This window comes from Anomalospiza imberbis, chromosome 21 (genome assembly GCF_031753505.1).
Source record: "Anomalospiza imberbis isolate Cuckoo-Finch-1a 21T00152 chromosome 21, ASM3175350v1, whole genome shotgun sequence".
NCBI lineage: Eukaryota > Metazoa > Chordata > Aves > Passeriformes > Viduidae > Anomalospiza > Anomalospiza imberbis.
In genome coordinates, this window is record NC_089701.1 from 10919309 (window position 1) to 10945706 (window position 26398).

The 26398-nt window shown below is 49.7% G+C and overlaps 2 protein-coding genes and 1 long non-coding RNA gene across 3 annotated transcripts in view; 2 read left to right on the forward strand and 1 right to left on the reverse strand.

The window, feature by feature from the left end:
• Positions 1-2174: 2174 nt before the first annotated feature.
• On the forward strand, positions 2175-8130 carry AMBP (alpha-1-microglobulin/bikunin precursor). Its single transcript, XM_068211658.1, has 10 exons — positions 2175-2361; positions 2968-3110; positions 3400-3476; positions 4004-4117; positions 4725-4826; positions 5422-5459; positions 6262-6340; positions 6426-6593; positions 6748-6924; positions 7985-8130. The coding sequence occupies exons 1-10, from the start codon at positions 2251-2253 to the stop codon at positions 8014-8016; spliced, it is 1041 nt and encodes a 346-aa protein (XP_068067759.1). The 5' UTR covers positions 2175-2250; the 3' UTR covers positions 8017-8130.
• An 882-nt stretch (positions 8131-9012) lies between these two features.
• RABL6 (RAB, member RAS oncogene family like 6) overlaps positions 9013-26398 on the forward strand; it is a 53504-nt gene continuing 36118 nt past the window's right edge. The window contains exons 1-3 of the mRNA XM_068211669.1: positions 9013-9462; positions 16733-16867; positions 21707-21754. Of these exons, the coding sequence (XP_068067770.1) occupies positions 9333-9462; positions 16733-16867; positions 21707-21754 (313 nt within the window). The 5' untranslated portion in view covers positions 9013-9332. The remainder of the gene's footprint in view (positions 9463-16732; positions 16868-21706; positions 21755-26398) is intronic.
• Positions 17388-18846, reverse strand: LOC137486410 (uncharacterized). Its single transcript, XR_011005716.1, has 2 exons — positions 18480-18846; positions 17388-17964 (listed from the first exon to the last, which is right to left on the reverse strand). It is a non-coding gene; the product is annotated as an uncharacterized lncRNA (long non-coding RNA).

Here is a 26398-nt window from a genome sequence, read left to right on the forward strand (position 1 = left end):
AGACACAGGGACCAGGCAGCTCAGAGCACACGTGGGACACCCAGCGGCACACCGACATCCAATCCGAGGGTGCTGACACAGCTCCCAGATGGACACAGGGCTGTGCCATCTCCACTTTGAGATGCTGCTCCAAGTGCCACCCCAGTCAGATGAAGGTTCCACCTCTGCACCTGCATGGCCATACCCAGGGGATGTCCCAGAGAACAGCTCTGGGGAACCAGCTACTCCAGTTGCACTCTCACTCTACCATCCATCCCTCTTGCCGTCGCATGTGCCCAGATGTGGCTGAGCACCAGTCTTGACACAAAGGCCATCACATGCTGTTGCCACCCATCAGCAGCTCAGCAGTGCCACACCGGCAGCTTGGCAGCTGCCCTCCAGCTCTGATGGGTGGCGAGTGCCAAGGGACACACTGGGAGAGAACATGAGTCCCTTGGCCAAAATGGAGCCAGTCCCATCCTGTCTCCATCAGGGACATCTCTGTGCACCCTCCCCCAGGCCTCCTTTGAGCCGGGGGTGATTTGGGTCTGTTGCAGCCTTCAGATTTCGGTTGCACTTCCCTCTCCAGTCCAGCCTTGTCTCCCTTTGCTCTGCCCTTTGCTGAACACTCAACTTTCCTGTGTGAGGAGCATCAGAGATGTGCTCCCAAGCACTCTGTGGCTCATGGGACACAAGGTAGTGTCTTCTGAGGTTTCCGTGATAACCATGTCCTCTTGCAAGTCATAGAATTCCAGACTGGTTTGGGTTGGAAGGGACCTTAAAGCTCATCCAGTGCTACCCCCTGTGCCATGGGCAGGGACACCTACCACTATCCCAGGGTGCTCCAAGCCCTTTCCAACCTGCCCCTGGACACTTCCAGGAATGGGACAGTCACAGTCTCTCTGGGCACCCTGTGCCAGGGCCTCACCTCCCTCACAGGGAACAATTTCTTCCTAATATCTAATCTAAATCTCTCCTTTTTTAGTTTAAAACAGCTGTCCCTTGTCCTATCACTATCTGCCCGTGTAAAAAGTCACTCTCCCTGTCTTTTACAAGCCTCCTTCAAGTACAGCCTTCCCCGGTGGCCATCGCTGCCCGGAGCGCAGGAAGGGGGCTCAGGGGAACCCTCCACCCGCCCGTGACTGCGGCGGGGGCCAGAGCAAGGCTGTCATTCCTTACCGCCGGCTGCCACCTAGTGATGGAGGGAGCGGGGCAGCGGGGACTCTGGGGAGGGATCACCGGCTTGGGGGCTGGAGCCCAGGCTTTTGCTGCGCCGGGGACGCTCCTCAAGAGAGAGTAGGCGGGGAGAGGAGGAGGGGGGCTACCGAAGGCGTCTGTGCTGCAGGTCCGCGTCTGCCCCGCGCCTGCCCCGCGCTCCAGACACACCGGGATGTGGCAGGAAGATCTGTTTGTGGGGATGTCCAGGCTATCTCTGCCATGACCACCAGCAGCCCCATGCCCAGGCAGCAGCACCTGCTAGTCCTTATCCAAGAGACCGTCAGTGACCGCGGGGGAGTGGAGGGTGAAAGTCCGCCTGACTTCTGCCAGTGTGCCGCCAGCTCTGGCCCTTCTCCACAAGTATTGGGCCGTGGCCACCTGGAGAGGGGCTCCTGCCCTTTGCTCTGTTTGCAGTTTCCCTCGGGGTGTTTGGTTTCTGTTAATCATCCTACGAAGGTAAACACTGCTGGGAAGGGTTAAGGAAGGCCCAGCATTTCCCGCTCCTCCCGGCCCAGGGACCCTCGACTGTGGGATGGGTCACACCCAGCCGGATCCTGGATGTTGGCCATCAGCTTGGGACTGCCTGGAAGTGGTCCAAAAGGGGAGCAGGAAACTCAGGCTCTGTTCCCTATGGACACTGATTAGGTAGCCTGGGGTAAATGCTGGGCGTCCCTCAGTGCTCTCCTCACCACAGGGTCAGACTGGTCCATCAGGGCTGGGGGCTCTTTGTAGGATGACAGAGCAGGAATATGAATCTCAACATAGAATAAAGGAGAAAGACAGCTCCCGGCCCCATGGTGTAGGAACAGGCGAGGGTGAGGAGCTCAGCCTGGTGTGGCTGATAGGGTGCTCCACTCCTGCAAATCCCCAGCACTGCCAAGGGCAGTGGTGCTCCCCGGGCCGTACACCCCAGCTCCCCCGGCAGCCCCCCCGCAGGGTGGCCGGCCCCGCTGGCCCTGGTCTGAAGGTCACAGTGCTGCACAGTGGGGGCAGTGCAGAGTCCGGGATCCCACTGAAGTGCTGAGGCTCAGCAGCACTCCGAAGCCGCCAGCCATGATTACTTGGGGTTTCCTTTCCCTCCTCCTCTTCACTGTGGCTCATGGAACCCCCATCGGAGACCAGGATGAAGACATCCAAGTGCAGGAGAATTTTGAGGCTGAGCGGGTAATGGCAGCTTATGGTCCCTTCATTTTGGGGGCAAAAGGGATGGGGTAAGCTTTCTTTCATTTTCCTCCAGAAGGAAGGGCAATAATGCCTATGCCCATGCCAGGCTGCGTGGGACAGCCATTGGCAGTGTGGCACTCCCTGGGTGCCACTCAGCAGGTGCCAGGCTCTGGGGTGGCCTCATCCTGGCAAACCCAGGCAGGGTGGCTGCAGTCGGAGCCCCAGGGCAGATGAGTCCTGTGGAAAGTCTGTGGTTCGGCATGCAGGGATGCAGGCTGCCTGGGAGATCCCCCACAACACACCCTGTCCCCTGCCAGGCTTCATAAAACCCTGCACGTGTGCCCAGATCTGGGTCTCACTGGTATACATGGGGGGATGCCAGCCTGATGCCCCCAGCCCTACCTCCTAGTCAGGGAACCAAGGAAAATTCTGCTCAGTGCTGATACACTTCCCAAATCCTGCTGCAGCTCTGGCCTCTGCACCCTGCATCATCACCTCCCAGTTTCTCCCTGCATCAGGAATATTTTGACTCTGCACAAAACCAGGTGATGTCCCACCTTGGTGAGGAGGGCTCATGGTGCAGACGTGTCTCTCTTCTCCCTGCAGATGCACGGGAAGTGGTTCGACATCGCTATCGGCACGACTTGCAAATGGATGAAGAACTACAAGGAGAAGTTCAGCATGGGCACGCTGGTGCTGGGCCCCGGCCCCAGTGCTGACCAGATCAGCACTACCAGCACCAGGCTGCGGTATGGGGCACTGCTGGGAGCACTGCTGGAGGTGCTGGAGCCACTTCCAAAGCTACCCCACCCAGGGGTGCTCCCTCTCCCAGGGGTTGGGACAGACACGGGGGTTACTTGCTCTGCCTGGCCTCCAAGCCCTGAGGAGGGGATGGATTGGGTTCAAATACCCAACACCTTGGGCAGCATGATTTCAGGGGTCCTGCACCATGTCCTTGGTGCCCCAGACATGATTTTCATGCCATAACCAGGGAAAATAATCCCTCCAAGTAGCTGATTGTTTTCTTCCTCTCTCCAGGCAAGGTGACTGCACACTAGTCTCAGGGGAGTACCAGAAAACCAGCACCCCTGGAAAATACACCTACTACAACCCCAGTGAGTTGGGGTGAGGCATGGCTGGGAGATGGGGAGCAGCTCTGGGGACAGCTGACAGAGGTGGAAGGGATTCAAAAGAGCAGGGCTCAGAGGCCACTCCACAATGTGGAGTGGAGTGGAGTGGAGTGGAGTGGAGTGGCCACTCATGTGGACATTTCCAGCCAAAGTATAGAGTAAAGCTGCAGGAAAGTGCTGTTTGAGCACTGTCCCTGCCCAGCCACAGGATTATGAGATGTTGAAGCAGGTCACTCCTGTCCACAGGGTCCCAGGCTGGGGCAGGGACCAGCCACACTTCAGAAGCATTAGTGGTATCTCAGTTGTTTGCAGCTCTTGGTTTCCAATCCCTTCAGCTAAGACACTGGTGAGCCTAAAGGGACTCATGGTTGTATCTTAGTCTGCTTCCCAAAAATCATGGGTTTTTTTTAATTAGATGCTTGATTTCAGCCCCCAGCTTTGGGGCTGTCCTACACTGCTCCATCTCACCATGAGGGGCAGGAATGACATCCCTGTGTCTCTGTCTCACCCAGGATGGGATGTGTCTATCCAGTCCTACGTGCTCCGTACCAACTATGACGAATATGCTGTCATTCTGATGAAGAAGAAAAGCAGTTTTGGTCCAAGCACCACCCTGAAGCTGTATGGTATGTCTGGCCATGGCACTTCAGGGCAAGCAGGCTCTAGGGTGGACCAGCACAGCTCAAAAACACCACCTAAGGTTCTCTCAGCTCCTTTGGCCTTAAGGGACCTGACCGTGGGCTTTGGAAATGGTGGCTTAGACCACCTCATCTTTGGCATGGCAGAGGTGGAGTCTCATGGCTCCATGAGAGCCACATCAGGCACTGATGTGAACATCCAAACCAGCATCATGTTTGGGATGAAGGTGGTGATATCTGCTTAGAGGAAACCTAGCCCTGAAGTGGCAGGAGATGCTGTCTTCCATGATTAAGAAACATTAAACCCAGTTTGTCCAAGCCCTTGGTCAAGAACAGCAGGCTGCCCAGGGAAGCAGTGACATCACTGTGCCTGGAAGGGTTCAAAAAACATGTAGATGTGGAGCTCAGGGACATGTTTTAGGGTGGACATAGCAGTGCTGGGTCAATGGGTGGGCTCAATCTTTGCTTCCCTGATTCTGTGTTGGGAAGGACCAGGAGTCTGGTGTTGCACCTGCCTGCAGCCACCTGATCTCAGTGGGTTCTTGGGGACTGCACTCCCACACCGACCCTGCTCACAGCCCATTCTCTTTCCCAGGGAGGAGTCCGGAGCTACGGGAGGACCTCATTGAGTCTTTCCATCAGCTGGCTCTGGAGATGGGCATCCCTGAAGACTCCATCTTCATCTTGGCCAACAGAGGTAAACTCCCATGGGGCACATGCCTCTCATGCTGCCAGAGCACTCCAGCTGCTCCTTCTGGGTCTGCCAAGCTGGGGAGATGGGGGATGGTCAGGAGGAAGGAAGGAGAGACAAATGCTTTGGTAGCATGGGATGAAAAGGAAATAAGGCCATGTATCAGGATTCTGCCAGAGAAATCAGCTTCCAGAGGGGTCCGTGCTGGGCTGTCAGGTCAGTGCAACCATGCCACTGTGCTGGGATGAGGGCATGGGACACTTGTGTCTGGTCCCCAGGCTGGGTGCTGCCAGCACCTGGGAGGCTCCTTGCTCAGTCTGGGGTTCAGAAGGGGCTAGCATGATGGAGCGTGGGTGTGGGTGTGTGTGTAGGGTTTTGGGGGAACCCAGGGGGGTGTAGGGATTTCAGGGAGATGGGCATTTTAGGATGGTGCTTCTGTGAGTGGGAGGTGGAAAGCAGAAAGAGGGGAATAACGTTGGGTGGAACTGGGAGGGTGTCCCCTTGCCGAGGGTCCTGCATGTGCACAATGCTGGACTCACTGAGGTTTGTCAGGACACCTCACCTTTCACACTGCTCATCTGCTCTCCTGCTTCTGGGCCAGGTGAATGTGTTCCTCAAGAGACTGAAAATGCTCCCCAGGTGAGTGGGCCAGCTGGGACCTTCTGAAGAGGATCAAGGCCAGAGACATCCCTTCCAAGCCAAACTCACTGGAGATAGGGTGTCCAGGGAGAAGGCTCCATGGGCAGGATATGTTTTTTGGGCAGTGGCTCCACTGACCATCTTGAGAGTTGTTTTCCACCTCTGCTGATGGGCTTTGCCTGCAGGGATGGGGGCAGGGCAGGTGCAGGCTGCAGGGGGAGGGTCCTGGTGGCCAGGTGGGCACAAAAGCTTATTTCCAGGTGGAAGACTTTTCCTACTCTGATTTTTTTCACAGTGTGAAGGTTGCTGATGTTTCCATGCTCCTTGCCTGTCTGTGTGTGTCCCAGCCAGGCTGTAGGCCCCTTCTCCAGGGATGGGGAAGCTTAGCACCCACTGGTCCTTCAACTTCCATCACTCAGCACCTCCCAGTCTCTCAGGGTTGAGTGTTGAAAGATTTTCCAGGGGGAATGGGACTTTCATAGTGGAAACAACCCTATGTCTGGGTTGACTGAGTATGTCTGAGTTGTATGTCTGAGTCAACAACAGTTGACTCGAGAGCAGGTAACACATCATTGAGGCACATCCCCAGCACGAGGCATGACTTGAGCACTTTAGGTGTCTTAATCCACAACCTGGGATTGTGGACCCCACCCTGGAAGAGTGACTGGAGACATGCTGGGAGCACAGAGGAGGGTTGAAGCCCGAGGTGCCCCTGCCACAGCCCACCCTCAGGACAATGGGGTGGGCAGCAGGTCCCACAGGCAGGGACTTATGGCAGCTCTGTGCTTCCTTACTGGTGCAGAGGGCACGGAGAGCAGTCCTACCCCTGGAGGAGGGCTCAGCCGCAGGACCCCTGCCCACTTACATTGGCAATAAGGAAGGTAGGTCACAGGGGAGGGAGCTGCATCGGGACCCCCCTGGCCTGCACTCCCATTTGCCTGTGACCCGTGGTGTGCTGGTCCCCAGACTCGTGCCGGCTGAGCCAGGACCCCGGGCCCTGCAGCGGGATGCTCTCCCGCTTCTTCTACAACTCCTCCTCCATGGCCTGTGAAACTTTCCACTATGGAGGCTGTCTGGGCAACGGCAACAACTTCTACTCAGAAAAGGAGTGCCTGCAGGCATGCCGGACCGAGGGTGAGAATCCCAGCTGGGCTGGGGCACTGGAGGTGCCTTTGCTGAGGCATCACAAAGGATCTGAGCATTGCCTCGAATGCCACGTGTCTGGCATCCATGTGGGAGGTGAGGGGGTCCCTGGACCCCCTGCCTCACGCAGCTCCTGTCCCTGTAGCTGCCTGCAGGCTGCCCATTGTCCCAGGTCCCTGCCAGGCAATGATGACACGCTGGGCCTTCGATGAAGCCCAGGGCAAGTGCATCACCTTCAGCTATGGGGGCTGCAAGGGCAACGGGAACCAGTTCTACTCGGAGAAGGAGTGCAAGGAGTACTGCGGGGCTCCTCAGCTGGCAGGTACTCCCCTTGGCCCCCACCCCAGGGCAGCAGCCTGCAACATCTCCTGTCCTGCACTGGGTCTGCCTGGGGTGGGGACAGAGCTCTCCTGGTTCTGGATTGGTCTGTCCTGACTCTGGATGGATCCAGGATGGGTCCATCATGGGCCTAGTATGCATTTGTCACGGGTTAAGGATCAGTCTGGCTCTGGAATGGGTCTGGATTGGTATTGTGCTCTGCCTGGGAGGGGTCATTCTGGGTCAGGATGGACCCAGGATGGGTGTGTCCTTGGGCTGGGATGGGTTTGTCATGGGTGTGGGATGGTTTTGTGCTGTGCCTAGGAGGGATCTGTTCTGGGTAGGGAATATGGCCATTAACCCACAGACAGTAATGGCACAGTAGGGCTGGGCAAGCTGCAGACATGCTGAGGCCATGACTGAACTTCAGTGTGGTCTTGATGAGTGGGGAACGTCTCCAGGCAGGTTGGGGTGCAGTGGGGAGCAGAGGAGGTGACAGCCGTGGGCTGAAAGATTTGGTGGTGCAGGAACCCTGACACCAACTAAGGACCAACCCAGGGTCCCTGTCAGGGGTGTGATACCTGCCAGGCCCCCCAGCTCCAGCCAGTGCAGGGGTTTCCCTACTGAACCTCCTTGGGAGACACAAGAGGCACCATTTATCCCTCCAGGGAAATGATGATCAGGTTGTCAGGAGTGTGGCAGAGAAAATCATCCTGCAGACTGAGGTGTCTTCCACCTTATCCAGCCCTGGGCGTGCCTGCTCCCAGGAGGGCAGGAGCTGGGGACTTGGCCTGACCCCAGAGATGGGAGATGGAGCCTGTCTTAGGGCAGAACCCATCTTTTATAATCCCTGCCAGCAATATAAAGTACACTAATGCCACCATGGCGCGTGGTGGGACACAAAGCGCAGAACAGCATGGGCGTGCACAGATGGTCTAGGCTGCTGCCCTCATCCATCACTGCGGGCAGGGACAAAGTGGGAAGCAGCATCCACCATCTGTGACTGCAGGGTGATAAGGGGTCTGGGGGTCTGTCCATCACTTGCTGCATCTCTCCACTTGCAGAGGACGAGGAGTTCCTGCAGCTCTCAAACTGATGCAGGCAGAGGCTGAGGGGCCGGCATCCAGCACCAGGGTCCTGCAGGACAGTGCTGACAGCTGTGGCAGCCCAGGAGATACCTCCAGCAGTAAATGTCTCTCATGTGACCGAAGAGCCCAGTGTCAATCCTCAGGCTGGTGGGGAGCAGGGTGGGGGGCACAGGAGGGGCAGGGGATGCTGTGGGGTCCTCTCTGGTGGGTGTCCCCACCTCTGTGGGGTTACTGGGATCTCCCCACCGGGTCTCTGGCCCCTCCTCAGGCTGCTGCCCTCTGCCCACACAGGGTTGGGGGGCACCGAGAGGCTCGGGGTCCCGCTGGACGGGCTCCAGGCCCCATTTCCCAGGAGATGGGCTTGGGCTGCTGGGAAGGGGACAGCGAGGGAGGCTACAAGTGTCTGCTCCTCCCTAACGGGGAATAATTGCAGCTGTCTCGGGGTTACGGTGTTACCGGGGAGACCCGTGTACAGCCGAGATGGGGGCCACGGGGGGTGGGCAAGCACGGGAGGGGTTATATGGGGTTTGCAGCATGGCATTACGGCGTGTCGGAGAGGACCCCGAGGGTCAAAGGAGAGTTACGGGGTTGCGAGGGTCACGGGAAAATGGGGCTGGCATAGGAGCAGACGACACGGGTGATGGCAGTCCCAGGGGGCACAGGGGTCCCAGGAAGGGATTAGAGGTGTTTTGGGGGTAGTCCCAGGGATGCTGCGGTGGCCTCCTGAGGGGTAATGGGCGTCACGGGTCGGGGGGCTCTGAAGCTGCCAAGAGGGGATTGCGAGAGTCTTGGGGGGCTGTGGTGGCCCCAGGAGGGCACAGCCGGGGTTACGCTGGTCACGCTGCGGGGGTCTCGGGCGTGTTGGGCTGCACTGGGCCTTCGAGGGGGTCACGGGGGGAAGTTCCCGGGGGTCGCGGCGGCGACGGCGCTCCGCGCCCTTCTGTCCCCCGCCGGCCGCCGTACCCGCGCCGCGCGTGCCCCGGCCCCCCGCGGTGAGGCGGAAGAGCCAAGATGGCGGCGGCGGGAGCCCTGCGCCGCCTCCGCTCCCCACGCCCGGCGCCCGGCCCCGGTCCCCGGTTGGGCTGAGCGGCCCGGCCCCACCGCCCCGCGCCGGACCTCGGCACCGGCTCCACCGTCCCGCGCCGGGACATGCCCCGATAGTGCCTCCCCTTCCCCGGCGCAGCTTCCTCCTGCCGGGCCGGGCCCGTACACCTCCGCCTCGCATGGCCGGGCCGGCCCCGCCGCAGCTCTGAGCGCCCCGTGCCTCCGCCGCGGCCGCCCGCGCTCGGCCCGTTCCCCGGGGTGCAGGTGTGGGACCACGAAGATGTTCTCGGCCCTGAAGAAGCTGGTGGGCTCGGACCAGGCTGCGGTCCGCGACAAAAACATCCCTGCGGGGCTGCAGTCCATGAACCAGGCGCTGCAGAGGAGGTTCGCCAAGGGAGTCCAGTATAACAGTGAGTCGGAGCACTGGGCCGGGGCGGCTGGGCCAGCCCGGGGGGAGGCGGGCGGCCCTGTCTGGTGCCCCGTGGGGTGCCCGGGGACCGCAGAGGGGCTGGGAGTGCGTGTGCTTTCTTTGGGCAGGTTAGTGCTTTTATCCGTATTCGCTCAAAGCCAAGTTTGGAATTAAATGTTAGAGGTCATTAGAGGAGTGAGAGATGGGAAACTTTTGTCTTTCGGCCCAGGACTCGGGACCCGCGGTGCAGCAGCGTCCCTGAGCGCTGCCTGCCGGCTGTGGCGCAAGAGAGAGTGCCTGGTACATCAGTGTGTGTCAGTTCGAGCATCAAGAGGGTAACTCCCCTGAGTGCGTGGGTGATCTTCCCTGCAGCACAGGTGAATGGTGCTTATAATTAAGCTGTAGTGGTTGTATGATAAGCGTCTGTTAAAAAACTCAGCCCTGCCAGGCTTTAGTGACAGTGAATACCTCTGTGTGCCCTTGGTACATCATTTCATCCTGACTACCTTTTCTGCAACTGATACATTTGCTCTTTTATCGAGGAACACTTTCAGAATTCTTTTTCTGTCAGTGTTGAGGTTTAGGCCTGCATTTTTCCCTTGGAGCTCAGTAAAGGTGATTTCTAGTATAGTGTTTCAGGAGGGCACTGCAAGTATGTGAAATACGTCCCAAAGTAACAATTGTGAGATAGGGACAGCAGTTATGTCATTCCTGCTGAAAATAGAGCTGGTTCCAGGGAGTGCTGCAAGTACCAGCTCATCTGTGTGGATCCCGGCAGGCAGGGGAGGCAGATTGCAGAAGGCTGAGAGATTGGCAGGTGGGAAAAAGACTGATTTGTGAATGTGGCACTGGGTAATTTCTGTGAAGGCACACATGTTGGAGGAATAGAGCTTCTGTTGGATCTTGGTCTGAAACAGAATGTGATGGAGAAGTTACACTTTGGATTTTGGGGTGTTTTTTTCTTTGTTTAATATTATGGCTGTTGGCTGTGCTTTGGGACTGAGGTTTTGAAGTGCTCTGCTTTACTAGAGAGAGCATTTGGTGCCTTTATCCCTAGCACATCTGCAGATATGCCAGTGCTGTTTAATTTATAAAATTAGTGTCTTAGCAAGCAATCCTGAATGTGAAAAATGGAAGTGTGATTGTTGAAACTGGGTTTCCAGTGAAAGATGGAGGTGAGGGTGAAGGTGCTGCCTTGGAACACAGCACTGCATCCTTAAACATGTACTGGAGATCTGCTGGTCTCAGACTGTTGGTTTGTGCAGAGGCTTGATGTGGCCACAGCCCAGAAGACCTGCATGCTGCATGGGCAGCTGATTGAGTGCCAGAGATCAGGTAGCTAATACCAGCTTGTGAATTATGTAAGAGCCAGGAGCTGGCCTCTCAGACAGGGGAGATTTGTGCTGCAGATGGAAGGGATCAGCTGCATCCTGCTGGCACAGGATGGGACCAGCTCTGCTCCATGGTGACTGCATCATGCCAGACCTGTGGACGAGCACCTGCCTGCCGTTCGTGCAAGGCGAAAAATGCTAACTGTGGCTTCGCTGCTTTTTGTCTTATTAGTGAAAGCCTCAGGAAAGATTTTTGGTTTGTGCTCTGTCTTGCCAGGACTTGTGTTCTAGTTACCGCTTTATAGCTGAAACCCCCAGCTTTCTGTCACTGCCTTAAGGCAAGCTTTCCAGTCTCCATAGTAACTCTTCCCAGCATCACTGTTATATAATATTTATAGGAGATACAGGCTGGCTTACAAAAGTAAGGGTACCCCCCCGCCATAGCCATAGCACTGGGGAGATGGGGATCATTCCAGTGTGGTGAGGTGGTCTCAGTTGAAGGTGGGCTGTGAAGGAATGTCATTACAAGGGCCATTGCTCAGGAAGGGCAGAACTGCAAATCCTGTGCATTGCCACTTCTCCTTTCTTGGCAAATTCCTGACATTCAGCGGAGGAGTGCAGGATGTGATTTGGAGCCACTGTTAGCACACAGAGACCTTTACAGCTCCTCTGTTTCCCTGAAACTGCCTGAACCTAAACCAAGGGGCGCTGTGATTTGTTTTATAGAAATGTTTCTTTGCTGCATTAGACCTCTACAGATCCTGAATGAAGCCTGTTTCCTCCCCAGAAATATACTTAGTATCCTGAGAATACGTTGGGTTGTTCACTGATAAAGCAGGCTGGGATACAGGCCTTGTACCTGGCTCTGGGTTCCTCCCAGGGCTCAGAGCAGCCCCTGCTGTGCCAGCCCTGCAGCTCTCAGGTACATTCTGTAGCAGATAGCCCCATGTTTGAGGTGATGCTGAAGGCTGTGAGGTGTTTTAATGGCACTGATAGTTACAGACCCTGGGTAGAATAGAGCACTAAGTTGAACCTGAATGATTTGTTTTGATGGTCCCTCTCCTGCGCAGTCAAATTTTCAAAAGGAAGAGCATTGTGGGGTGGGAAGGTTTAGATTTTTAATGAAATTATGAGAGCAGAGACCAGTATCAGCCTTTGGCAGCAGTCATGTCCTTTGCTTGGGACATCCTATTGTAAAACAGAAGCATTTCCATACTGCATTCCAGCACACACACACTATGTACCATCTGCATGGAGCTGCTGTGGTTTGCATCCAGTTAACACCAGAGTTCCCTGAGTACTCAGAAAGCACAGAGCTGAAAATGACGTGGGTCTGTGCCACGTATGTCATGGCTTGAATCTTTACAAGGGATCATGATTCCAGGGCTTGGGAACCAGTCCTTGTGAAAACTTGCTCTTGTTTTCCTGCTTGGGATACCCTGGATGAGGCGTGCTGCATTGCTGTTCTAAGGGCTGTGCTGGCCCTGTGAGGGAGCGTGGCAAGAGCAAGTAAGCGGAAGTGGCTCTCATCCCTTTGGCAGCACTGCTTGTTTCAACAAATTACAAGAGCAGTTGCAGAACTTAATTTTGAGCACCAGGGTGCTCAAACGTGACCATCTATGTAAGGCAGTGATGGGCAAACAATGGTCCTGGGATTTGCTGATCAGGGACCGGAACAAAAGACATGGGAGGTGCCAAATGTTCATCCATTCTGTTCCCCAGACATGGAACCTTTGCTTTGAGCTTTACACACTGCATCCAGAGTGTCCCTTGACAAACCCCACTGCTGTGTGTGCCTGGAGCGCAGGCTGAACAGTCACCAGTGCTGGGATACCAAAGGCAGTAGCTCCAAGAATTCCCCCCCAGCTCTCTCTCCTTATGAATTTTTTCTGCCTAACATATTCCTTAAAAGCCAAAACTTAATTAATACCATGTACCTTTTCAGTAAGCATTATAGTCCTTACTTCTTTTGTGTTGCTTTGGAGTTGTAGTTCCCAGACTCATTGTTAAGTATTTTCACTCAGCACGACTCCCAAAAGGAAGGCTTCTCCTCTTGCTGCCGCTTCCCACCTTCTCTTGTTTTCTCCTATGGCTGACACAGGTATTTGTGCAGCACGTGCCAGCCCTGCTTTGCTTGCTGCTGGCCTGCTGCTTCCTATGGGAAATGTGCTTGGGGGGGTTTCTGCAGAGCAGGTAGTGCTGCTTTTGGCAGCAGAACAAGCTCAAAGCATTTCAATTGAAATCCCAAATACTATAATGAGGGTAAGGTTATGACCCTCTCTCCCTGGGGTTATTAGTTTCAGGATCTTTGCTGCAGAGTCCCGGAGGAATGTGGGCGAAGCTGGGAATTCCTGATTTCTAGTTCTGAGTTGGTCTCAAATCTGTTCCCTGGGCCTGTATTGTCAATGCTCTGCTTCCATTTCCCCATCTGGAGAATGGAAATCCCTCTGGTTTTCCTGATGCAATGACAATATGAATAAAGTGATTTGTTTAGCTTTTTCCTTGCCTCTTGATCTATTCCCCATCCCTACCCTTCTCCCCACAGATAATTCTTCTGTCTTTGCTACAAACCTCTGGCTGTTTGCAGTAGGTACTGATTTAACTTCAAATGAAAATAAGGCAACAGTTTTGCTTGATAGAATTACCCTCGCCTATAATTATTGTTCCTCTTTCGACATTCAGCCACAGCCCAGGCCTATGATGCACCAGTCTGACTGTGCTTGGAAGCTCACTCAGGCCTTCCTGCCTTGCAGGTGCCTGTCACTGAGCACACCTGCCCCAGCCAAAGTCCCAAATACATACTTTGCTTTGCTAAAAGCGATTTCTGTCACCTGCCTTCTTCCTGTTCCATTTTTGAAGACTTTTTCTTTCTTCAGGAGAAGAGTCAGTGGGAACTTGTGCACTATGTAAGAGAAGAGAGATTCTAGTGGAGAGTGCTGGAGCTGGAAGGGGTCCTTGGACCTGCTCAGACTGAGCATGTGGTGCCACAAGCACGTTGCACTGATCTAAACGTGAGCCAATTAGGGCTGGGGGGGATTCCCTTGCACTCCAACTGTGCTTCCCTTGCCTTCCATGTGCTGCTCACGCTGCTCATTCAGCTGGGCAGTGGAGCTAGAGAAGAAAACTGAAAATGGATAGTTTTGAGGTTATTTTTCAGCCAGCTCAGTTTCTTGATCCAGCTCCATGTTTAAGTGCGTAAGAAATGGTGTTGGCATGAAGTAAGACTGTCCCTTCTGGGGTGAGCTCACAACCACATCATCTGGTAGTGATCCTGAAAGTGCACCTTGAAAGCAGCCTGACTGCTTAGGGAAGGGTCTATTTGTCCCTTAAAACTCACTGTGTTAGTATCTCATGCTGCATTCTGGGGCAGGGGGGGATATGAATTTGAACATTTTAGGGCAGGCAGTGAGGGCACTTGGAAAGGTTTGGGTTTGAAAGGGGACAAATGGAATCTCATTCTGCCTATGCCATGGACTGGCTTGATTGTTTTACCATCTGTAAGTAGGAAACAACCAGACACAAGGTGACCAGAAATGCAGGAACTGGTTTGTTGTGTCTGCACCGATGCTCTGGGACCTTTAAGTGAAGTCAGCCTATAAATACTGTGTTAATTTTTGCCTTTATTATCCTGGTGTGGTAAATAATTTTGAAAAAGAATAAACAGCTCTGAAAAAGAATAAACCTCTGTCTACTACAAAAAAGCACAAAGGAACTGCAGCAATAGACAGAATTCCTCCTCAGACATTGTGTGCTTTATCTTCAAGTTGACCTCTTCAGCTCTTCTGAAATGACTGCAGCAGCTCCTGAGCTGCACCAGAAGGCAGCCTTCTGTCTCAGATCTCCTTGCCCAAATAAGGATGCATAACCTAATGTTAATTACCTGTTTGCCATTAGATGTCTCTGAGGTGGCCCATTTTCCAGGGGATCATAGCTCCAAATCAAAACACAATATTAAAAATTCAGTTTGGTCAGCTTATGTTTTCCAGTAGCTATGTGGTTGCCAGTAAAAAGAAAGTTGGCATTAAAAAAAGAATTTCCAAAATGTAACAGAAAATTTAGAAAATACGAGGTAGTGTTTCCAGAAAGAGCAAGATAACGTTTTAATTGACTCTGGAAAGTTCATGATATTAATTGCTACAATTTTTGTTATTTTGGACACTTGCTTTCCCTGGAAGAGTTTGAAAGAGTTTCTGTCTAAACTGAAGCAACCAACACAAGGGCCTGGTGACAGAAGGCTGTAGCCAGGTGAGCATCAGCCTCCTCTAACAAGTAACAGGAGGGGAAACAACCTCAAATTGCACATGGGGTGGTTTAGATTGGCTATTAGGGAAAATTTCTTTGCAGAAAGGGTTGTCCAGCTCTGGCACAGGCTGCTCGAGGCAGTGGTGGAGTCCCCATCCCTGGAGGGATTTAAAAACCACGTGGATGTGGCACCTGGGGACATGGTTTACTGATGGCCTTGGCAGTGCTGAGGGAATGTTGGAATAGTTGATCTTAAAGGTCCTTTCCAACCTAAACCATTCTATGATTCTAGTCTCTCGAGGCATAAGAAGTGTTTAAGGAGAAAGGGAAATGATAGAGGAGATAATGGAAGGAAGAGCCTGTCATAAAAGGCCAGCAATGGAAAAGGGTATGACAAAGTAGGAGTAAGGGCCAGGGAGAGGTAGAGAAGGCAGGAGGGTGGGAGGTTGTTGCAAATGGGTGATTCAGATCACTTAAAGAATGAACAGCAGCTGTACAAGCAAAAGTGGTCCAGATATGATATTGTTCAAGTGCAACTTGACAAAGGTCGATGGCAATGTTCACTCTGTTACTGACCACATGCATGAAACACCCCGAGGAAAATCGACTTAGAATCGAGGTGGAATGAGTGACACAGAGACCCTCCTGTTGAGTTATGAGGCTCAGAGGGGACCCCCCCTTTCTAAATTCTTTAATGGAGCTTAGGTGCTTCTGGGTCCGATCTTAGTCTCAGACTTGGACAGTTTGTGTCTAATGGACTTATCTATACAGAGTTTATAATAATTAATACTGAGTATCAATTTCATTAGTATCAATTCCACATGCCATCATTTCCTTACTGAGGATGTGTTGGGCAAGGAGGGATCTCTTATTGCCAGGTAAGGGACCTCAGACTTAGAGAGGTGTTCCAGTTGAAGGGGAGACTCACAGGCAGACAGTCCAGCTGCAGTTCAGAAAGAGCTCAGATTAGACTCCCAGTCTGTCAGGGCTAAAAGGTCTCTGCCTCAAGGAGAAGCTTGAGAGGTGTCCCAGCTTCAGGAGAAGTCCCACCATGCAGCCGCACCGCTGGGCACGGAGAGCTCAGGGAAGGCTCATAGGCTCATCCCGTCTGTCATATTGACGGGATAACGTGGAGGCTCATAGTCTGATTGCATTCAATGGGAAGGGTGTGCAGGAGACTCCTTGTACCCACATCTTTCTTTGTTCCTTGATAAATGAGTTTTGGAAAAGCCACCTGGTATTCTTGTGTTAATCCATGGTTGGTGTGGTGTTCCAAGCTCATGTGCCCTAATGCTGGCTGTGTCACTGCTCCTCTCTGCCTTTCCTAGAGGAATTCTTGGTCTGGCCCAGCCATGGCTCAGCCCTTTGCTTCCTTTAAAGCCTGAACCAAACTGCTGCTGTTTTGCTTAAGGGGTCAAGTGTGTCTGTCAAACAGCAGAGGCTCAGCTGGCTGGAGTTGTGCAGATTCTGAAGATTCAACCTTGCTGTTGGTTTGTTCTACTGAGCTGGTGTGAGTTACTGAATAAACACTGATTTAAATGACTGAGGCTCATTTTTTCTAATGAGCCCCATCATGCCTGTGTAGTATGGGAGGACTAATTATAGCTGAATAATGCCTGCAAAAAGTTAGCATGCTTTTCACAGCATTCTTCAAGTTGTGTTTAATCACTTTAATTGTCTGCTTGCTCTTTTCTTCAGTGAAAATTGTCATCCGTGGGGACAGGAACACTGGGAAAACCACCCTCTGGCACCGACTGCAGGGAAAGAAGTTTATTGAGGAATATATTCCAACTCAGGAGATCCAAGTCACCAGCATCCACTGGAATTACAAAAGTAAGACGGAAGAGGGTGGAGGGAGTGACAGTCATGGGACAGTGCCTTGGGGGAGGAAATTCCACCGCAGCTTCATTTGCTTTTTTCTTCTCTGTCTGCTTGGGAAACAAAATGGTCTCTCTTCATGCTTTTTAATTTTTCATAGTTTCTTAGGCATGTTTTTGTCAGATGCTCTATGTTATAAATGCTAAAGAATATGTCTGTGGAAGCCACAATTTAAGGGAAGTGTTTAATAGGTGGTCTGAAGTATTTGAAATATTTGGAATATGCTTGACATGTTAATGAGGAGGGGTTGTTGTATAAATCTGTCTCTGAAGCCCACTCTGTTTTGGGTGTTACTGTGTTGCCTAGAAGTGGATACATGGTGCAAACTGAATTTCACTGATGAAAATATAAAGAGATTCTGGTGATTGGGGAGGATTTCAAAAATTATTGTAGTACTGTTAGATCTAGACTGGCTTACTGAAGCACAGAAGTGTCAGTGCCTTTTTAAAGTTTTTGCTACAGTCTGAGTGATCAGGTGTGGTTTTAATTTTTATTTTACTGCTTGCAAGTGGCTGTGAAAGCCCTGCATCCCACCTGGAAAAGACACTGCAGGCAATGAAGTTGCGTAAGGTTGTGATTCAACGGTGCATTAATTCCAGCTTTCAGGTTGCTGATCAAGAATGCCACAGCCTTGTGGGATGAACTCCTGATTCATTATGCAAGTGCTCTGTAAGACTGAGTATGCTGTACAAAAAAGGTCAGCAGTTGTTTGTCATTATCAGACATAGTCCATCTGCCTCACTCTGATCTTTTGTTGAATCAGGTTCTACCCAACTCCTCCCAGCTGGGAGAACACCTTGTGCAGTGGGGTGTGCACCAAATTGAGTGCTGTGTCTAATTCACCACCAAATTTGAATTGCCAGGTGATACCATGATGCCCAAGTCTCGTGATAATGCTCACAGAGCCACAGGATGTGTTCACCAGCAGATCTGCTGTGGTCACACAGAGGTGTTTCCCATCTGCAGCCAAATCTCTGGTATGGTGTATGTTAGCTGTGGCATCCTTCCCCTCACTCCTCTTCCTTCCTCTCAGGATGTCTGCACATCAGTTACTCAGGAATGAACACAGAGCTTACAAGTTGGATGGCGGTGGAAACTATCTCCAAAATCAAATTTGAATGCTTCAGCCTAAACAGACTTAGATCAGAGTAAGAAAAAAAATTCCTCTCTCCTAGAAACCCAAGTGTAAAGAATCACTGAGTGTTAATTGTGCCTTTCTACAGTATCATGCATTAAAGCATCAGAGTTGGGTTTCTTCTCTGATAGGTGCAGGTAACACAACACTTGTGTTGGATACAGCCTGGGAGTCTGGCATTTATTTTAGGAGGCTTATTCATATCTAACTGTATCCATGAACAGGTACAAAATGTGTACATGCAAAAGGGTGTTTGGAGGAAGATCCAGTCATCTCACCTGTATCTGCATTTCTTTCCCTGAGCCAAGGCTCAGGCACTGCTTTTTCAACACTGATGCAATCCTAGGGTAGAAAACACCTGCACCTGAGGCTGGCTTTGCTGTGTGCTGAGACCCACAGGTGTATAGGTTATTTCTAGGGCCCACTTCTAACCTTGGTGTGCTGCATTTCTGTAGAGCTCCCCAGCCAGAGCTGACAGCAGTGTGTACAGATGCTGATGGACTTTTCTCAAGGTGAAGTGTTGCTTACCTTGTAAAACTACTTGCAAAGCTGTAGCTGAAACTGTGCCTTTCATTTGTTTCTTTTACATTGTAAAACACTGTACTATTGTCTTAGTAATAATTTCCACTAATTTAGGATGTTTTCCATTGACTTTCTTACGATACATTTCAAAAGATAACCCCCATTTTAAAGACATTGTGAAGTCTGTTTCCTGCTGTGAGAAGTTTCCATCCAAGACTGGTGACATAGGCCCTCAGGGTACTTCGTTCAGGTCTAAATCCTGCCCTGTTGGCCATGTTAATCTGTAGAGGAAAAATAAAGTTTGTTTTTCCTATGTTCATGCTCTCAGGCTACCTTGAATAAACATTATGAGGTAGTTGGTAGTTGGCAAATATTTACAGATGTTAATTAAATCGCTAATTTAATCATCAAATATTGAAGGATTCTTACATTGCCTGGTCTTAGAAGAATTCCATTTTAGATGCAAAATGTAGGACCTTCAGAAATTTTATACTGGAGGCATTAATAAAGGTAGCAGAATCTGAGTTACTTCTTATTCAGAATGAATAAAGTTGCTTTTCTGTGCCAGTTGTAATAGGTATTTGTAATTTTTGTGTCCAAGTAAGGAATTACCATTCCTGACCCTAAGGAACACTTTTTTGGATTATACTGGTCTGTTTGGCAGAGTTTGGCAGCCTGAGAAAGGGAGTCTGAAATAAAAATTGACAAATAGTTGTGCTCAGATCCTTCAAAGGCGTGAGGGGTGGGAATGAGGGGTGGCAGAGTTGCTTTGCACTGTAGGATCTGTGATCCAGAGCACAGGAAGTAAATCCTGTCATTGAATGAGGGTAAAAAAAATGTCTGAGGGCCTGTGCGGTCCTGGTGATGAACCCACCTACAGTGTGAAAATTCTTAGTTTTAAATGAGCTTTCTTGCAATTGGAGCCTTTTCATGGCTCTCCATCGTTTTTTCAAAAAGCAGTGCTCAGTGTGCCACTGGCCATGGAGTGTCTGGTCAAATAGCAGCTCAGGACAGATCTTTGGAGTACTTTGATCCGTGGTTTGTGCTAATCCAAGTTAGGGAGTTGAAAGGATAAATTTGCATTCTTTTTGCTATCACAGAGCTCCTTCGGGTGAGATGCTGCTGGGTATGAGTCACATACCAAAGCCAACGAAGCAGCACTAAAGCAATTATCCTCTTGCATGATCAGGATAATCAGGAGTGACACTGGTGATGAAAGGGAAGCACTTCCTGGTTGTGAGCTAGCAAGAAAAGTGTGGAAATATGTGTTTCCTGGGTCTCAAGTGGTTTTCTTTGAGAAATTCTGCCCTTCCCCTCAGCCAGAAGGGTGTAAAGCAGGTCTGTGGGGTCAGGGGGTTCAGCTCCCCAGCTGCCAGGACTGCTGCTGCTCAGCAGGGTGTCAGTTCTGTGGGAATCACTCAGCAGGCCAGCACATCCTAACTGAGGGCCTGTTTGGCTCCTGGGAAGGGGGTGGAGAGCTCAGGAGCAAAGTGCCAGTGCTAGGCCCTAGGGTCAACCTAAGGGCTGCCTCCTCTGAACCGTTAGTCCTGGTGTACTGCTTCACATGGCACTTCTGGAAAGATCAAACAGCCTCCTGGGCTCCTCCTGAGCCCATACAAAACTCGGGGAAGGTAAATATCTCTTACCCTTTTGCAGCAAATCTTGACTGTGGAAAGGCACTGCGGTTGCCTTGCCAGCTGCAGGGCAGGAATCAGGTGCAGACCTCCAGTAGCTGATCTGTGTCCCTGCACCTGCAGGGGCACAGGGAGAGCTCCTGCAGTGCCAGTGCCTGGCGGGAGGAGCTGGCTCACCTGGGTGCCAGGTAAGTGATTCACAGGTTGGACTTTAGCCTACCCAGTTTGATTATCTGTAGAAATATTCAGGGACTGAGTTAATTAGTGGGGTGTAGTGGTTTGAGCAGAAGTTTTTGTGCTGTGGGTGCTGTACTGCCCTGTGCTTTCAGTCCTGTGAGGCACTGCCTGGGCTGACCCAGGGGAGTCTCCTGTTCATCCAGTGCCTCCTGCCCAGCTGGCATATAGGAAGTTAAGCAGGAATTACTGTGAGAAAAACAGAGGCTGTTGTTGCTTCATGCATAAATATAAAAAAAAGGTATTTCTCCAGAAGCAAAGGATCAAAGTTTTCCTTTAGTCATAATCTGTCTGTACAATATTTTGAAACATTTCATTAAGCCAAGAGTGAGTTTTGTATAGAAAATGCCTCCTGGTTTGATAGTGACACTTAGATAAACTCTCATGCCATCCTATGATCTTATTTTCTACTCTGAGGCATTGTCCTCCTATTCCAGCTCTATATTCAGAGCTGCTTCAAGTACAAGCTTTTGCTTCAAAGCCTGTGATATTTCCAAAAAGCAGCCATTTCTTGGGACATCTTCCTGAAAATCAGACTTCTTATTTGTATTCCATGGAAATATTGATCCAGAGCTACTCAACCTTCAGGCCACCTGAATGTGAATTGGCTGCCTGTGGGTACCAGCAATCACTGGAGTTAGAATTCTGCATGTCTTGCTTCAGATTTTAGCAACTCAAATAGATGTTGCTGGTTACAATTTACTGATACTGCAGCTCTAGGAAGCAAAATTGCTAGTGAGACCTTACTTTTCACAAAATATACCTGGAAATGTGCAGAGAGAATGGGTTTCTCTAGCTGCAGGACTGTGCATTGGCTGTCATGGAAATGCTGTGATTGATCTTTCTTAAATGTGTGTATTCCTTTTGCCAGTTGTATGCCTTGTTTATAAACCAGACTTTATTCTCAAAATTAGATTTTTATCTTTTCTGAAAGGCTTTGTAAACCTCTGTATGTTATGAAAACAGTCTACGCAAAATACTTACAACACGCTTCAAACCTGACATGAACCAGAAAGGAAATCCAGCCATCACTTATGTGACTAAGAGTGTTTATGAAGTTCTTTAGACAGCTTGGTTTTGCTGGACAGCTTGCACCTTCAACAGCTCACTGCCTTCTTGTGGTTGGGTTTTTTTTCTTGCATATAATTTGCTTTGCTTTTGACATTCCTATGCTTTGACATTCCTCCATGTTGGATTTGGGTTGGGCTCTCTGAGTGATGAATGTTTTACTGAAACTTTCTAACCCTTTGTGTTCTGTTGTGCTTCCAGCCACTGATGACATTGTGAAAGTTGAAGTCTGGGATGTAGTGGACAAAGGTAAGAGTTATAACTTCCTTTCTAGTGAAGATCCATTGTTCTTGCTCAGTTTTAATTAAAAACTTAAATGGAATTCAGAAATACCTGCTTACTTCTGCTTTTAAAAAAATCTGTATTTATTATATCACTTCCTGAAAGAATAAGGAAAGGAGAGGTGAGCCCCCTATGCTAGAACCCATTATCTGGAATCTGAACTTCAGATCAAACCCAGTGTTCAGAAGCAGTTGTTCTACGTGCTTATGACAGATGAAGCACTTGCTGCTCTGTGTATTCCAGTTCTCTGAGCTCCTGAATAAACTTCACCTTCTCCCCTTTATAGTTTCCTTTAATGTTTAGACAAGTTTTGAGTTCTTTATTCTGGTTATGAAAGTTCTTGTGGAGCTGTTTTTGTGAAGGCATTCTATTGTTAAATTGGTAAAACCATAGCTGCAGTGGGTAATGTTTGCAGGGTGGAAGGATGAAAGAGAAGCCAATTACTTAAATTCACTAGGACAGAAAATGCAATATGTGCATTTCTAAATGCTTAGCCAGGAAAATTTTATGATATATAAATACATTTGTCATTAGTTTTCAATTTTTGTCAGAGTATAAACTTTTGTTTTATAAAGAGCAAAACCAAAACATCTGTGAAGACACAGTCTGGATGCAATGCAAATGGGATGCAGTGGGATCTGTTCCTGGAGGGGGTTGGGGTTGACATGTAAATCTCCACAGCCCATTCTGTAGCCCCAAATGCAGGTGTTGTTTGGCTTCTAAGAGGCATTTAGTACCAGCCAGGCTCCTGGTTTAGTCTGTGAGTATGGTCAGGAAAGCAGCTGCACAGGTGAGCAGCTCTTGTTCTGTGAGTGATGCTTCTTGTTTGGCGTCTGTCAAATTTTTTGGCCATAGTCATTGAAACTCAAGCTTTGATGGTTTGTCTGGTGCTGCCTTTCCTGCAGCCTTAGCTGGAATCCGTGTTCTCAGGCATTCCTCGGTGGAGTGGCATCTCAGAAGCATCACCTGTCTAACTTATACTTGTGTTACACCAAAAACTAAAAGTACAATAGGGAAAAGGAGAAACGTAGTTTTTCATGTCAGCTGAACTGTATTTAAAATAGGGAAAAAAGACAATTAGCAGTAGCACCTCTAGTTCAGATACCTAATGGAGCCTTCAGGATAAACCTGAGTCATGAACTTTAAATGAAAATCCTGAGCACTTTATCTTTTTAGTGTTTTAAGCCCCAGTTTTCACAGGGTAGACAAATCCTTGCGTAGGCCAGAGTTACTGCTGAAGTCAGTCTGATTAGTTTGGCTTTCAGATAGTGGGATAACAAGTGGAGGTCTGGAATCTGAGCAAAACATCTGTGTTCTCGCTGCCTTGCAGCTTTGGTATGAATAGATAGACATTTAATTTGGGAATCATGTGGTTCTAGCACTTATTTCTGTGAATAGCTTCTCTGAGTAGAGTCATCTTCTCAACTTAGAGACTTGTTTTTTTGGTGAAGGGGACAGGATGTGCTAAGCACAGATGTTGATAACAGCTCTTCTGGTCCTGCTTTGATTTCTGACAGCAGAGCCTATGTTGGAAATCTTAAAGGACTGTCTTCCCTTCACTTTGTATTCTTTTGAAACAAAACTCACTCTGTTAAGATCCGTACTTATGGACCACGGATATGTATTTTTTTTGCAATCGGTTGTGCTCAATCCGTGCAGTGTAAAAATCAGATCATCATGATGTTAATGAAATCAAATCCTTTCCTACTGCCATAGCATTGTGGATTCCTGATAAGCATAACTTTAGGAAAATGTTCATATTAAGCATTAAGAGCTCACTCATATCTAACTTTCATCCTAATGTAATGACATTTTTGTTTTCCTTCTGTATGCTTAGGACAAAAAATCCTCCTGCGTGGTGCTTTGGGTGAGAGCCATACTGGACTGTAGACTTGCAGTAGTAAAGTATCCAGTGCTGCTGTAGCATAGTGCTGACAAGACTAGATCCTCCATTTTTTTCCCTTGCCTGCCAGATCCTGGCTCATGTGCATATTTAGAGTTGGGCAGAACACTGCATTTATCAGGCTGCATTTGAAACTGTCAAAAAATGCATGTTCTGAACACACATCAACATGAAGCTTTCCAGGCTGAAATTCTTTTGCCATCATTTCCCTGTTTCATTTTCAGAGGAAATTAGGAGACCTCTGTTTAAATGAGGGGGGAAACTGTGTTGAAAGCCCTGATGTGGGTTATAGCTTAACTAACTAACCGGAGCATCCATGAACTGCAGTTTTCAGCTTCAGTTGTGTAAAGCAGCTTTAGGCTCTCGCCTGCTGAGCAGTGCTGCTGTTCTGCAGCCACAGGGGGCTGGGGAAATTGCAGGAGTTGCACCCTGAAAACTTGATGTGCATTTCTGGGCTGAAGTTAACAGTGATTTTCCTGAGTGGTGTTTCTCCTGGTGCTCCCTAGAAGTGTGCTCCCTGTCCTTGCTGGTTCAGCAATGTGGATTTTCCCTCCAAAATCTACTGGGATGCAGAGGGCAGCTATGCTGGCCCTGCCTGGATGGTGACTTAGCTTGGTATTGGTTATTTAGCATCCAGATGATAATTTGGAAATGTGGGGAGGTTTGTTGTGAAAGCTTAAAAGCTGTGAGGTTGGTTAGTGTGGTGAGGCAGTGAGGAATTGCAGCTGTCAGACTGTGCTGCTCCTCTTGGCTTGTTCTTGACTATTTGGGATTATTTTTTAAAATGTACAGATCCCCCTGGAGTCCAGACTTCCTTGCTGCCTGCTGCTTTCTCCTTGGGCCTGCTCGGGGAGCTGGGATCATGTCTGGAAAGCTGCCATTTGTTAAAATCTTCCCAAGATTCGCTTGCCTCCAGCCATGGATTGTATTGGATTTTTTGTGGCATGTTTAGTAAATATCTCCTTTGCTGCTCTTGCAACTGACAGAGCACAGGAAAGATCTCTCTTAGCAGAAATCCCAATCCTGACTCATCTTTCTGGCTTTGCAGCAAGTTGTGTAACTGCTGCAGGTCATAAAGCTATAACAGATCTTGAATTCAGAGAAGCTGCTTGAATGCAGGGGATTCAGGAACAGTTGTAAATTCCTGTCTTGTAACTTCTGCCACTTTGGTTCCCACATATTTTCTGATACATGACTGAAGGCATCAAATCATATTTTTTTTCTGTTGCCCACAAGATAGACAAACACTTTCCCTTGAATTGAAGATTCCTTTCCTCCTTGCACCTTCACCCCCTCTGCCTCCCAGACATGTCCTGCAAGAAGGAGGAAAGATAAGAATTAATATTTCTATTATTTTCAGATGTTCCAAGTTAGATAACACAAGGGATGCAGCTATTCCAGATGTGTATTTTAAACTGGTGAAGGGAAGCAGCCCCCTTGCATGGTGGACTGCATTTGTTGGCAAGTTGTACCAAATCCTTCTATCCTGCAGCAAAACTGATGGTACATACTGCTGCAGAGACTCAAGTGATGATCACAGCCCCATTGTCCAGTCGGAGCTGTTCTGTAGACTCCAGGGCACAGCTGCCAAGTGTATTTAGTGCCAGAGTTGCTCTTATGCCTGTAAATGAGGAGCAGCCATCGTTCTAGGGAGGGGACCTGAGCCATTGCAGCATGCCCACCCATGTTTTCTAATTGAAGCTCCTCCATTACACATAGGTACAACCTCAAAATCTGGACCTCATGCATACAGTGACACAATTCTCACTGTGCCCTTGCCTTTACAGGCTGAATTACATCTTGTGACTGCATAGATATTATCTTTGTCTGGTTCATCCTGCAGTTTGGGTTCCAAAAATAGAGCTTATGCATGAATCTGTACACACATGCGCTTTTTAGCTCTATGACTCCTTTGAGGTGACCTCCTTTGCAGCACTGATGAGCAGTGTGCAGGAATATTACTCATTCCTCTGGATACACACAGAAAACCATGAGCAGGGAGAGGTGTGCAGGCTGTATATTCTGTCTCAAAGCATTGACTGTCAATGTGCCCAGGTTAGACAGACACCTTGATTTCTCAGGATGGGAGGACTGATGGGAGGGTATTTGTGGTTGCTTGGGCTTCTCTTTTAATACCTAGAAATTTAGGTCATGCCAAGCATAATTTTCAGCAGTGACTGCAGAAATAGCGATGTTTGGATATTCAAAGCCACACAAATGTCACTCACTTGAAATTAATTGAAGAGGGAAAAGACATGCATGGCCTAGACATCCCACACCTTCGGCTGCATGGGGAACAATCAGAGCCCATACTTGGATCCTTCAGGGAAACAGTTTCATTGCCCAAATGAGGAGGGATCAGAATTAGTATTTCTGCTACTTTCAGATGTCAGCAGTAAGCTGACATGAGTGGGGCAAACATTTTGTAGTGATGCACAGAAGCACCCCCAGAATCGCCTGCTGTAGCATGCAGCATTAGAGCTTTTCTGAATAACTGTATTTTATTACTATTTATCCTTGAGCTGTGTGCAGGAAAAACATTTCACATGCAGCATGTGGCAGAACCCTGAATTCCACGTGTGATTCAGCAGAGTGAAGAGCTGGTGGAAGCTACTTTGGTCCTCAGCGTTACATAGTCTTTTACAGAGTCAATGGCAAAAATTTCTCAGGTGCATCTGAGCTGTCAACACCTTCTGTTATCAGCGACA